This window comes from Pistacia vera, unplaced genomic scaffold, assembly GCF_008641045.1.
Source record: "Pistacia vera cultivar Batoury unplaced genomic scaffold, PisVer_v2 Contig866, whole genome shotgun sequence".
NCBI lineage: Eukaryota > Viridiplantae > Streptophyta > Magnoliopsida > Sapindales > Anacardiaceae > Pistacia > Pistacia vera.
This window is the reverse complement of record NW_022196741.1, coordinates 39,501-54,174: the sequence shown is the minus strand read 5'-3', so window position 1 is coordinate 54,174 and position 14,674 is coordinate 39,501. Positions and strand designations below refer to the sequence as shown.

Here is a 14,674-nt window from a genome sequence, read left to right as displayed (position 1 = left end):
CTATAGCTCCTGACTGTTGCAACCCTATCTGGAGTTAGGAATCTCATTGCTTGGCAATGTATCGAGGTGACTGCACTCAGATCATCCAAGATCGGTCTTCCAAGAATGACATTGTAAGTGGTCAGGCAATCCCCTACTAAGAATTCTGCCATCACCCTTCTGATCTTGGGTTCTGCCCCTAGGGTCACGAGCAGGTCGATTGTTCCCTTGGGGACTAGGCTACCCTTGGTAAATCCATAGAGCGGCAATGGACACGCCTTTAGGTGTCGCCCTGTGAACCTCATTTCTTAGAAAACTCCCAAGAAAATAATGTTTGCTGTACTGCCATTGTTGACCATCACCTTGAGTACTCGGACATTGCCGATCCTAGCTGCAATTAAGATCGCATCATGATTGTGGCGAATAGATTCTTCATACTATTCCACGGTGAATCCTATCACCTTGCTCTCTTGCCTGGGCCACTTTGGCGACTTTTATTCACAACTCATTACTCGGAGGATCGAGTCTATCCTAGCCTCACCTGCATGTTGCTCACGAGAGTGCCTTGAGCTCATTGCAATGTCGGGACCCCTATAGATCATGCCTACCAGGGCTTCGTTGTTGGCCGAGGCTTGCTGGATTTGATTATTCTGCTCGCCTGTACTTTCGCGAGCTGGTGTCTCCTTGACAAATTCTTTTAGGTGGCCCCTTTAGATCTCTTCGATGACATCCTTTAAAGCTCGGTACTCATTGGTGTTGTGCCCAATGTCCTAGTGATATCGACAATATTTCTGACAATCTCTTATGCCCAGAGCCCCCTCATCCTTTTTAGAGCGGGCAGTCTCTTAGCCTCACTGGAGACTTCATATATATGAGCCATTTCTTGAGTGAAGAGGGTGTACTTTGTATATCACGAAAAAGGTTGCATTTCCCAGCGATTCTCTGTTTTCTACCTCTTTTGGAACCGGTTCTAGTCCTTGTCATTACGGTCTTGGTCCCTCCGTTTATCTACTGGGCAATCTTGTTGCCTGTCTAGGGCTCTTCGGGGCAAGATTCTAGCTAGGACTGCTAGCGACCTTTCTACTTGCTGATGTTTAACAACCATTTGATAGAGTTTCGTCAAGCTCACATGGTCTTCACTTTGGAGCTCTTTCCATAGGTTTGTTTATGGCCTGATACCTGCAATTAGCAAAGTCCGGATTGACTCTTCAGGTGCATCCGCGTCCTTTGCTTGCTCATTTTAGAATCTCGTCAAATACGAGGTCAGTGTTTTGTCCTTTCCTAACGAATATTGCTCAGATAGCTAAGCGGCATTGCGAATTGTCTCATTACTTGGAATTGCTGTAGGTATAGTGAGGAGAACTGTTGCCAAGAACTAATTGAGTTCGCCTTGAGCCTCTTGTACCACTTCTTGGCATCTCCTACCAATGTGACCGTAAAACAGCGGCATTTTGCCAGGTCACAGACTTGATGTATCTCCATCAAGTCGTTGAAAGAGTCAAAGTGGTCTCTAGGATCTCCTTTCCTGTCGAACTTGCTTTCTGTCGCCCTGAACCCCTGGGAAGCGGGGCTTGATGAACTTCGTCCATGAATGGAGAGCTCACTATTTCTTCCATCGCATTATTCTGGCGGGCTCTTAGATCGTCGAGCATTCATTATGGGGATTGCCCTGGTTGGCCCTATTCAACCTTACCTTGAGTAGGTGAGTTTGCAGATATGTTGCTTAAGAGCCCCCTCCATTGTACGCATTGATGCGCGAGGTTGAGTCATGATGGCTGGGCTAGTAGGTGTTATCATACTCATTAGTGCATTGCTCGATATGTTGGTTAAAATCGAAACATCGATCATTACTAGATTGGCGCACATGACTCATCTCGCGAGCTTGCGAGGTCTTAGTTTGCCTTTAGTGTGGGTTAAAACCGGCATACTGAGGTTGGGGATATCATCGAGCAGGTCGAGTATCCCTCTAGCGACCATTATCTTCATCCTCCCTTATGGGTTGTTTGCCTGGTCAACGCCTAAGGTTAGTTTGCCCGCGTGACTCTCATTCATGGATGGAATGTGCTTGGCGGTGCCGGGATCGTCGACCGTTCCTCGGTGTCGATGAACCAAATTTGTCACTGACTGAATTCTGACTTGTTGGGGCGACATCGGTGAAATACGGTTGGTCAAGGTCTTAAGGGGCCGATTGCTAGTTTCTCAACTCAACCACGTTTTGTTGCACTGCCTGTGCAACCATTGTTCTGATCATCTCCACCAGTTGACCATTCTTGGGATTCAACATCCCTGCCCCTTGCTGGTTTGCAACCTGCTGCATCAACGACACTAGTTGTCAACACCCAACGACATCTTGATGCACCTCCTGGTGGGTGGTTTCCATGTTGTCATGGTTTTCGGTAGTGATTTTTGATCTTGTACGAACCATTGTAGGCCTTGAGTAATCGGGTCACTGAGATTGTTTGTCAGAAATTCTGAAATTTAGCAGAGGCCCTCCTTCTAGCGCCAAAATATTGATACAAGATTTTGCACCAACTAGAGCGATCTGATTGACCTTGAAGGAATCGGAACCGATGTGTGTGTGATTACAGGTAACTAGCAATGTAACGAATCAAAAGTAGTAAAGTAAATGACACAAAGAGTTTTTAAAGTGGTTCGGCGAGTTAATACTCTTGAGCCTACGTCCACTGTTTTTGTATTTGTTGTGAAAGCTTAGAATAATAATCTTAGAACAATTTGCTAACCTTTTCTCATCATTGGAAGAGGTTTATAGACAGATTTTGTACAAAGAAAAGAGCGAAAAATAAGGGGATTACAATTAAGATTGAAATACAACTCCAATATTCTTGCGGTTGAGCGCTGAGATTATGCCAAAATTAATGTTGATCTGATCCCTTCCGAGATATCTGAGATCTGAGGTTATCTGTGAACTAGTTGAACAACTATCGAGATTAGTTGTGACTAGCTTAAGTTGGGGTCGAGCTACATCTCGACGATCTTATGTTGGGTTGGACAATCGACTGAGTCAAGCTGATTCTGAATCGGGCCACAACCTCGCTGACCTCTGACTTCTCTGAGCTTGATGGAAAAATTACACACAACACAAGTAAACTCTTGTATATTACTATCCAAATCTTGACTTTGAGATACTACAACTACTTTTACAACAAATATTACATAATAATATCTTAAAATATAAATTGAAGTATTAGTAAAATTCCATACATAATGAATGAACAAGTTGGTCGATGGTTCCCACGTTACATGAGGTTGCTTAATGGCCACAAACATGTCTAACATATTATATTAAATTCAAGGTGACCGTTTTAATGAATAATATTAATTTAATTTAATTTCAATGATACAATATGGACTTATTTGCCTTAATTCATGAAGAAGATTAAATTAAATTTAAAAATTACTAAATATATATTTTAAAAGCCTTAAGGGGAGGCCGAAGGCAATTGCCTCAGTTGCCTTGCCCTTGAACAGGTGGAATTGCACATTACATTGCTATCATCAACGTTTGCCCTTTGATCGTAACGTCTACTTATTTACATTACATGTGTTAGCCCTCTGGCGCTCCTACTCCACTAATAAACAGAAACCTCACTTACAGACAAACTTATCTTTCTTCAACACCCATTTTTTTGGTTTCAACTCTCAAAACATCAATGGATTTATCTTTAACAGTCGTTATCCTTTTCTTCTCGCCCTTCTTCTTGTTACTTTCATCTGAAGCCTGTAATGCAGTTGACAAAGAAGCATTACTCCATTTCAAACATCAAATCATTTCTGATCCGTCTAATCTATTGCTGTCATGGAATATTTCCTCCGATTGTTGCACTGATTGGGAAGGTGTATCCTGTGATTCCTCAAAAAGAGTCGTTAATGTCTCGCGTCCAGGCCTTCTTTCTGAGAGCGACTTCATTGTGGACACTTACATGACGGGAACTCTATCTCCTTTTCTGGGAAATTTATCCAATCTTCAATTGCTAGACTTGAGCGATCTCAAGGAGTTGAAGGGTCTAATACCACCAGAATTTGGCAAGTTATCTCATCTTACGCATCTCTTTCTTAATTCCAACAAACTTAAAGGTTCAATACCAATGACCTTCAAGTACCTTCTTCGACTGGAGAAGCTCTATCTTGATGATAATTATTTATCCGGCGGTGTTCCTGCTTCTCTTATTGGAACTCTGACATCACTCTCTGAGTTGGGTCTATCTGGGAATCAATTATCTGCCTCCATTCCAAATACTATTGGCAAGCTGGAAATGTTGACTAAACTTGATGTTCATGGGAACAAATTCTCTGGAAGTATTCCAGCTGGAATTGGTGAACTCAGTAACCTGAATTATCTTGATTTGTCTGCGAATAAATTAACAGGAAGCATTCCACATTCCATTGGTAAACTTTCTTCATTAGTACTTTTATATTTGAATCAAAACCAGATTTCCGGAAGCATTCCTTCTTCAATTTCTGGGCTTATTTCACTTCAGTTCTGCCGGTTATCAGAAAACAAGCTAACGGGAAGTTTACCGGCATCAATCGGCATGCTCTCGAATATCCAAAGACTAATTCTTGAGAACAATAGGCTCACTGGAGAGTTACCAGCAACCATTGGCCGTCTAGCTACACTCACTGATATATTCTTTTCAAACAACCATTTCTCAGGCAAGATTCCTTCAAGTTTTGGCAATTTACAAAACCTTCAAACATTGGATTTGTCAAGAAACCAACTCTCCGGGCCAATTCCTCCTCAGCTAGCTAAAGTGCAAAGGTTACAGTATTTGGATTTGTCATTCAATCCTCTAGGAATTGTTAGCATACCAAAGTGGTTTCCAAAAATGAAATTATTTCGGCTAATGTTGGCAAAGACTGGGATTGAAGGGAAGCTTCCAAGTTGGTTATCTTCATCATCCATATCCATGCTGGACTTATCAAGCAATGGTTTGGTAGGTAAATTGCCTCATTGGATTGGGAACATGACCAACCTTTCATTTTTGAATATTTCAAACAATGGCTTTTACTCATCAATCCCCATTGAATTCAAAAACCTTTCACTTCTAATGGACCTCGATCTTCATTCCAACAAGTTTACTGGTCACATGAAGACAATTTTCTCAAAAAAAACCCAGGACCCACTAGGCCATTTTAATTCCATTGATCTTTCTAACAATATGTTCATTGGTCCAATTGATGATAATGTTGGTGAGATCCCTACAATGACTGATATCAAATCTTTGGTTTTATCCCACAACCCACTTGGGGGACCAATACCAAAGTCATTTGGAAAACTGAGTTCATTGCAAGTATTGGAGCTAGAAGGCAATAGTCTTTCCGGGAAGATACCAATTGAGCTTGGTGATGCTAAGGAATTGACAACTATTTTGCTTTCAAAGAACAAGCTAAGTGGAACTATCCCGGAGAATGTGATGAATCTGAAAAAACTTCAAAATTTTGACGTGTCTAGCAATAGACTGAGTGGCAGGATTCCTCCTCATAAAGCTAATATTCCTGTATCTGCATTCAAAAATAATCCCGGTCTCTGTGGATCTCCGCTTCCCCCTTGTAAATAGCATGTCCATTGTTTGTTCAAACCTTTATGGTTTTCGATCTTGAAAATTAAAAGAAACTTTATGGTTTTCATAAATATTTTAATGTTTCAATTGTTCGATTTTTCTCAACTTTCATGAAAGTCTCAAGTTCCTCATTTACGTTAGAAAATACTCAATAATTGCGAAGAGTTATGGTTGAAAATTTGTACTCGCCGCACCTCAGTTCCAATACTGGAGCGTAAGCAAGCACCTATTGACTTGCAGCAACATGTGAGGTAGCTTGTAACATAAGATCACACAAATTATATAGAACTTGGATTAAGCCTCGAAAAAGCCCCCATTTCATACATGAACAGCCATTATGGTTATGGGATTAGTTCTTTTTTCTCCTCATTTCCACCTACCACATGCCATTGTTTTCTGTTCATACTTACAATCCTACTGTTTATAGAGATGGGTTCTGAATTTTTATATCAATGAATTTCGGTTAATTTGTATTTTCTGCTTGTTTCTCATACTAAGAATTTAAGAGAGTCGCCTTTCTAACGGCTATAACACTTAAAAAAATCTGACAAAAGCACCTTGGAATATGCTTATGTGAGGATAACTACAGTTGCATCCGAATCAGAGGGATGCTTATTTCTATGATAGATTACATGTTTAAGACCCCAAAAGTTGTTGAATTGGAAGGAAAACTTTGGTTTTATATTCTATGAAATTCTAGAAAATTTCAACAATTATCAACACAACTCTACGAGCATCAAACCAAATCCACATGAAGATATTCTTATTTTCAAGCATTTTTCTGTCATAAATAATATTTCAACCAATACAAATCATTATTATTGAATATTTCAATTCATAACACAAATTCTACCGTATTTGATGCAAATATAAAATACTTAAATTATGAAATTAAGTTTTACATAAATTTCAGGCCTTGTTTCACTGTAATCCAATGGACTTGAATGAGAAGTTAGAATTAGTTATTTGTAATGCCAATTAAGCAATTTGTAAACTATTGATTTACTACGAATAGCAATAGGCACATCCACCCACCCAAATTTGGTACTCCAAAGGTTTGAAAATGACAATTATCTATTTTCTGTCCAAATCTGTTAGTAAAATCTGTTTAAGTAAGGATAATATAGTAATTTTATATCTATTAATTTTAAATTAATCATAAATCCCTAATTTTTTTTATTTCATTTTTCTCTTCTCTCCCTTATCTTCTTCTTCATCTCTCCCTTCTCTTTCTTTTTTTTTCTCCGTCTTTTCCCTCCTCTCCTTCTCTTGTTTTACTTTTCTTTTCCCTCTTTTCGCTTCTCTTTCTTTCCTTTCTTCTCCGTCTTTTCCCTCCTCCCCTTCTCTTTTTTCCTTTTCTTCTCTGTCTTTTCTCTCCTCCCCTTCTTTGTCTTTTCTTAGCTTTTTGTTTCTCATTCCTTTCTTGGAATATTGGACCTGAAATTAAATGATTTACTCGACTTAGATGGCGAAGGGAGAAAAGAAAAAAAAACAAAAAAAACTGAGTAGTGAAATACAAGAATGTTTGAGGCACATTTGCATACCAAGTCCATTAGCCTCAGAGGTTCTCATGATACGAAGCCTTTTTACTGAGCAGAGAAACATCCTGATCACAATAAGGAACACACAACATTAGCATTCGAAAGAACCGAAACAAATTATCAACATAATAGATGGACAATTTCTTGAATAATATATGCATACCCCCAAGGGACATCTCCAACAAGCATCCAATCTCCCTCTTTATCTTCATAGGTGAGAACAAATTCAGATGATCCGTCCAAAAGTTTAGAGGTTTTTGCAGCTGAATCCTTCTTCTCTGCACCTGACCCTGTTCACACAAGTACAGAGTAAGCAAATTAAAGACACAGAGGAAATAGAAAAAAGAGAAGGGGAGGAGGGAAAAGACGGAGCAAAAAAAAGAAAGAGAAGGGTGAGATGAAGAAGAAGATAAGGGAGAGAAGAGATAAATGAAATAAAAAAAAAGATAAAAAAAATTAGGGATTTATGATTAATTTAAAATTAATAGATATAAAATTACTATATTATCCTTATTGAAACAAATTTTACTAACAGATTTAGACGAAAGTGGGTAATTGTCATTTTCAAACCTGTTGCTTACCAACTTATCTTTATAGAAAACTATGGGTGGGTGCAGCGTTCGGCCACAGAAATAATTAAAAGTGTTTAATAATTTATAAATTAATTAAAGTTTCTCTTAACAACAAGTAAGCACTAGTGGTCTAGTGGTAGAATAGTACCCTGCCACGGTACAGACCCGGGTTCGATTCCCGGCTGGTGCAGCGTTTTTCAACTTTTTTGGAAACTGGGCTTTTTGTTAGGGCTTTCATCCAACTTTTTTGAAAGTAAGCTCTTGTTAAGGGCTTTCATCCAGTCCTAATTACCATAATCACAGTTTTCTTTTCAGAGTGGGNGGAAGAGGCTTTAAGAATTGGAAAGTGAAAAGGTGGAAAAAAATGGTAAAATTCAATATTTTGTCTTATCTTAAGTAATATAAAAAGGCATTCTTCCTCTCATTTCAAAAGACACTAAAATGGTGAAATTCAATGATGTATATAGAAAGTGCTAGTGATATTGCCCTTACTCTTTAATTAACAAATTATTTTCATTCTTTAATATTATTTCAGTTAAAGTGTTGACTTTTAGTTTCATTATTTTATCCTTTTAAATATAGTTTATATGTAATGTACTGACTGCTGAGCATACTGATTTTCGATTATCTGTTTTGGATTTATTTATTTTTCTGATTTTTGAAGATCAGCTTTTTTATTATATTTTAGATTAATATCTGTTCTGGTTTTTGATGATATCTGATACATATATAGTCTCCAGATTATTGTTTGCTAATTAAGGGCCTGTGTGTTGTGATGTGAAGTGAAGTGAAAACTTAACCAATAATATTATATTTATAAATAAATTTTACAAAGACCTTCATACAAAATCATATAGTAAAAAAATAAATGGAAGAATGAATTTAATGAATTTGATTTTTTATTTTATTTTTTTGTCATCCACTTTATATGAAAATCTTTGAAAGATTTTGTTGTAAATATAATATTATTATAACTTAACTGCCTGTGTGGTTGTGTGAATAGTGAAATATGGGCTATGGGCAGTATGGTTTTGTGTTTTAGCATTCAAATTTTGGTGAGTGTTATTTAGATTAGATCTCGTTTATTTATTGATTGCCTAATAATAATATAAAATGAAAAATGAGTTCGATTATAAATAAAAAGTCTGGTTTCGGTAAATCTTCCGCTACGGATGGACAAAGAAATGAATTTCTAAAACCTCTAACCCAGATTCAAATTAAAGTAATGCTACATTTACAAAGAAATTTTACAAAGGTCTTCATACAAAGTGATGTGGTAAAAAATGAATGGAAGAGTGAATTTAATGAGTTTGATTTTTTATTTCACTTTTCTATTCATTTTTTGTCACCTCACTTTGTATGCAAATTTGTAAAATTTCTTTGTAAATATAGTATTATTGTTCAAATTAATATTCACAAGGGATATGATACTCTTTGACGTTATGACAAATGGAGCAGCAAGGCTCAAACCTTGGGACTCCATGCCCAAAATATTAAACTTATGCCTACTTGGTCCATTTCATGAGCCATTTCATTCCTCCTAAAAAATTGCAAGTCTCAAGCATTCTAACGATTTTAAAACTATTTGAAGGTTTCTTAATTATTATTAATATTTATATTTTTTTTTGCAACATCTTTTTGTCCCAAATAACATGGTTGATGATACGTTCGTATCACATTAATTATAGGTTGATTAAACAAATAAAAAAAATTATTTCCTTATAATTAATGCTAACACGTCGTAAGTTATATAAACTCAATGAGTCATCATGCTCTTAATTTAATGATAACAAACTAATATGTCTCTAAGCATTATTACTAATGACTTGTGCTCAAGTTTAGATTTATATGACAAGGAACTTCCCAAAGCATTCAAATAAATATTAGAGAGGTAAAAGACAGAGCTAGGATTAAGAATTTGGAAGAATTCAAGAAAGCTAAGTCTAGATAGTTTGTTTGTTATCATCTTCAATTGTATTAAACATGAGTCTGGGTTAGAAAAGTCATGTGCATCTGAAAGCTCTCAAAAACTTGTTTTTGGATTTGAGTCAAAATTTTACTTTTCAAACTCAGGGGTTAATTAAAATATGCCAAATTTTCATATTTTGTAGTTGAACCCAAGTTGGTCAAACGGATTATGCATCAGGTTTTTGGGTTTCATTAAGGGGCTTAAATATCATATTTTAAAGTTTTAGAGGTAAATGATATTTGCCACGGTTTGAAAACTTACACTTTTTTACCCCTATCTGATCGACCATATTGTCTTTTGGATTTGAATTCAAGCAAACCCCATTTTGCCCAGTTGGTATGGTCGACCGGATGTGGCTTAGCTGTTTCTAACGGCTAGTGCCACGTGTGCACCATACAGGTGCTAACCGCGTCATATCAGACTTGGTCAATTGAATTGGAAACGATCAACTGGTTCCTGTGATTTTCAAAGTCTGTTTTTAGACATAATGACTTTATTTTGTACTCCTCTATATAAATCCAACTAAACCCTTTCTGAAACATTTTTTGCACACTCCAAAATTTTCATATTAACCAAAACAAAAACATTCAATCAAAGTTTTTTGAGCTTTCACTTGCAAATTTCATATTCTAACACATACCCTTGCTACGTGCATTTCATTTGTAATCTTGTAGATTGGGTTATTTTGGGCTATACACTTGTTCATCTTACTATTTGAGAGAAATTTTCACTGTTTTATCATACGTAAATATAGTTGTTTAGCAATGAAAACATATATTTTCCTAACAATTGTTACATAATTTGGTATTATGATATTATTCAAATAATTGTGATATTGTATCATTTTTTTTTATGTAGTAGATATAAAAACAAGAAATTTGATAACAAAAGGATTAATGTTAAAACCAAAAACCAGCAAACACATACATGTGTTCATTTGTATCTAACTATTCTAGTTGCTAATTGCGTTCATTTGCGTCTAATTATTTTAGTTGCTAATTGCGTTCATTTGCATCTAATTGTCCAGGATAACTTGCAACTATTTTAATTATAAATAATAACTAAATTTTTAGTTGCTAAAAGCAATGTTCAATAACTATTTGAAATTAGTTGCCATATCTTTCCACGACAATGTTTCTGCGATAAACGTGCGACTACTTTATAATAGATGCAAAATGTAATCGGCAACTAAATCAGAACTTTCAATGACTATACACCTAGATGCAAAAAGCACATTTTCTTGTAGTGACTCTCGGATTTCTAAGCAATTCTAGTGAGAGAAAGTATGTCTTAGTGTGTATGTGTGAGATTTCAATTGCATCTTATGAAGCAATTGTGTGTAAAAGTTCAATAGCACTTGAAGGAAAGTTGTTTGTATTAGATTTGCTTGGTTGGGTGATCAACCAAAGGAGATAGTGAAATACTCAAAGGGAGAAAGCTTCGAGGAGTGGATGTAGGCCGGATTGGGGCCAAACCATTATACATTCGCTTATGGTTGCATCTTTCTTCCCTTCTCTCTTTACTTTGTGCAATTTACTTCATACTTGTTCATATTTGCTTGTTCACACTCACAAATTGCACTAGAAGAGACCCCAAGTAACAAATTGTTTGAATTTAAACATATAGTAAAAAAAGTGACCTTAGGAAGTTTAAAAGCCTAATCATATATCATATGCTTAGAGCAGCCGATATGATGTAGAAAAGATACTGAAGTTTATGTCATATGGAAATATAACTATTTGATTATAGCTATGTAGTATTTGTTGAGTCAATCAAACACTCTCAAGTGCAGTATAAATTAAACATTTTCATGCATAATTATCATTTCAAATTTGGAACATGGTATTACACAATTTTTAGTTCATCACAGTCCCAAAAACAATAAAATTGGCATAACCAATATAATAGGAAACAATTTACAGGCTAATAAAGGGTAATAACATAGAAGTCACAAAATAGAACATCCGGTGGTGGGATCCTGATAGCGACCTACATGAACAACAGTCATTCGGTCACATAAAGGGCCGCTGTAGGGGTTGTGGAGATGGATGGGGGCCTTTTATTCGGGCTTCTTTTGCCGATCTTGTTTAGGTGGAGGTGGAGGAGGCCCAATACTCACAACCTCTACAAATTTTCCGGTTTTTCTTGTACGGATTATAATTTCATATGGATCTGCATTACCTGTTACAGTGAGTGTCCCCTTAGCTGCATCGGCTTCAATTTTATCTACACCTGATTTTGGAATGAGTTCAAGATGATCAAAACAATTCCCACCTTTGGTTATTAATTGACCTACCTTTTATCTCGTTTATTATAAAAATTAAAATCAACAGATTAGATTGATTTTGAAATTTGAGAATTGTTTAAGATGATGAAACCAGAAAACGAAAAAGATGAAACCGAGTTTACCTTGGAGTGCAGAAACTGCTTTGAGGAGCTGCTTCTTGCATTTTTGACATGAAAGATCAACCTTGAGGACGGTCCTTTGTACCATGGAAGAAACCACTCTTCACTGATGGAAAACAAACATATTTAAACTAACTAATTGGTTGAGTGGTCGCTATATTTATTTAATTTCCAGGAGAAATGGCTCAACAGATGTTCCTGTTTTTCAACCCCCTAGGTTGATAATTTCTATCATTCTCTCTTATGTCATCCTCTTGATTTTTTTTGTTATCATCAGTTAACTAAGAATTTGTCAAATGCAATGTTCTATATGTATCTGGTTCTAGATGCAGCTGCCGACCTGTCCAATATTAGGTACAATCTGATGCAATTACATTTAACAATTAAACTAAACCGAGTCTGGGCAAGGACAGCCATGGTGGCCTTACTGGCCTAGGATCTTTCGCCTGCGATTAACTATTCCTTGTGTTTTTTCCTTTTGGATTTTAGATGTATATATTTTCTATTATTTATTTCATGGTTTTATATCTAGGATAATATACTACAAATTGGAAGCTTGAATTGACAAAATTTATTATGTAATTGACGAGCATTATTTATTTAAAAAAAAAAAAAAAGAGGAAAATTACTTTTCAAAATGTACATTGAATATATAAACATCTTTTTATGAGTGTGCTTCTTGCTTAAATTGTAAAACCTCAGTATGATATATATTAATTTTTTTTTTATTATTATTGAATGTGTCACAATCAGTTTGTGCGCACCTTAATTAATTTTTAAGACCTTAAAACTATTGGTCGAGTAAGAATCCATATGGCCATCTCTATAAGTGCTTGAGGGGACTTAAATTCAGGAGTTCATGAAACTTCTTTTACTTTTTTACAATTAGATGAGGTTTCACTTGGATATATTTTCTCCGTTTTCTTTTATAGGTAAATTGTATTGACCATTTGACTTTCACGAAAATATGGTTAAGATAACCATATCCTATTAAAACCTCCACAGATCCATCAAATTACTATAAATATAGATTATCAATGAAATAGACTATATTTATTATTTATGTTTTGGACAAATCCGAAGCAGAGAGGTCAGTGACACTAAGCATTTACTTTGGAAAAAAAAAAAAAAAAAAGCGGTATATGGTTGAGTTGCTTATGGGTTTAGAGGCTGAATTAATCAAAATGATGTAATCCACCTAATCGCAAAGAGGTGATTGGTGAATTAAGAGTTTTAAATTTGTGGTTCTACATACATACAGTCAACTAAGGCATTTCGTTGTCATTACAGTTGTTGTGCATTTCTTTTCATCTGAGGGCCTTTCAATTTGCAACAATTAACACTTATATATATATATATATATAGAGAGAGAGAGAGAGAGAGAGAGAGAGAGAGAGAGAGAGAGAGAGAGAGAGAGAGAGAGAAATCTTTATATTGCGACTGAAAGTTTAGCAAAAAGCCCATCGTTATTTGGGTTATGTAAGTTCACTGGATCACTATTTTGATTCCAAAGGCCATGAAAACAAAAAGTAGAGGCTAAATCTCATTTTTCGTGTGAGAAATCAATGCAAAGACCAATGGAAAATCCGACAGTTGCTATTGCTTTGGGGTTTTTGGTCGTTGATGAATTGGAAATATTAAAATGATGAAGGGAAAAACTTAAAGACAAATTTGTTTCTGTAGTTAACAGTTTCATAATTTGAAGATTGTTAATTTCCTGGATAGGATGAAAATATGAAAATGAAGCTTAAGAATTTCTCATTGCTGAATGCGATATGGTTGAAGTAATTAATCGGACGATTTTTTAGCCTGTTGGAATTTATTATTAAATTGAATGAAATGAGATGTGGTGGTGTAAGTTGAGAGTGTGAAAGATGAAAGGTTAGTGGATTAATAGAGGAGGTTTTAAGAATTGGAAAGTGAAAAGTGGAAAATAACGGTGGAATTCAATATTTTGTCCCACCTTGAGTAGTATAAAAAGATGTTCTTCCTCTCATTCCAAAGACACCAAACTTTCAATCTCTCATTTTCTCTCTAGTTTTTAAGATTTTCCTTTGTTGGAGTTAAGGCTTAATTCAGTTCATTATAATAGAAGAGTGGTGCTTCTCTTGCTATTCATCTGTCGTTGTATCCTATGAAACAAACGCTGCTCAAATCCTTGTGCACCCGAGTGAAAAAGGCAAATCTGTTTTAAGGAAACTATGTGCTACACAAGCCTCGGCATTCATCCTAAGGTTGTATTCTTTACCGGATCTCTTCCTGTCATTCTGAATGATCTCCTACACGTGATCACGTTGTTGGTATTATTAATTTTATTATATTGTCATTTTATTTTATTGACATTTAAGTCTATTGTTTTTATATTCAATAGATTTATTATTTGCGGTTACTAATAAAATAGTTGATTATATTATAACAATCTTAAAACAGATTTGATTTTATTAGTAACTGTATTTTATTGCAATTTGTTGAAAATATTGAATTTTGATATTCCCTAAGACTGTCGTCCTTGTGCAGTAAAAGTGTGGTGGTGAAATTTAAACAGTACGATTTACAGAAATTCTGTCTAAGGAGACTAGATTTTAAGAGGGACCGTTTGTGACCCCTCTAGTGTTTCCAGGGAAT

General features: G+C 35.6%; 1 protein-coding gene, 1 long non-coding RNA gene and 1 other non-coding gene across 3 annotated transcripts; 2 read left to right on the top strand and 1 right to left on the bottom strand.

The window, feature by feature from the left end:
* The first annotated feature begins 3,596 nt into the window (after positions 1–3,596).
* On the top strand, positions 3,597–5,561 carry LOC116118970 (probable leucine-rich repeat receptor-like protein kinase At1g35710). The gene has a single exon (XM_031404930.1). It carries the CDS (start codon positions 3,651–3,653, stop codon positions 5,556–5,558), a length of 1,908 nt encoding a protein of 635 aa, XP_031260790.1. The 5' UTR covers positions 3,597–3,650; the 3' UTR covers positions 5,559–5,561.
* Positions 5,562–6,932: 1,371 nt separating this feature from the next.
* Positions 6,933–7,460, bottom strand: LOC116118932. The gene is made up of 3 exons (XR_004126246.1): positions 7,266–7,460; positions 7,106–7,167; positions 6,933–6,998 (listed from the first exon to the last, which is right to left on the bottom strand). It is a non-coding gene; the product is annotated as an uncharacterized LOC116118932 (long non-coding RNA).
* A 333-nt stretch (positions 7,461–7,793) lies between these two features.
* Positions 7,794–7,864, top strand: TRNAG-GCC. Its single transcript has one exon. It is a non-coding gene; the product is annotated as a tRNA-Gly (tRNA).
* The last annotated feature ends 6,810 nt before the right edge of the window (positions 7,865–14,674 follow it).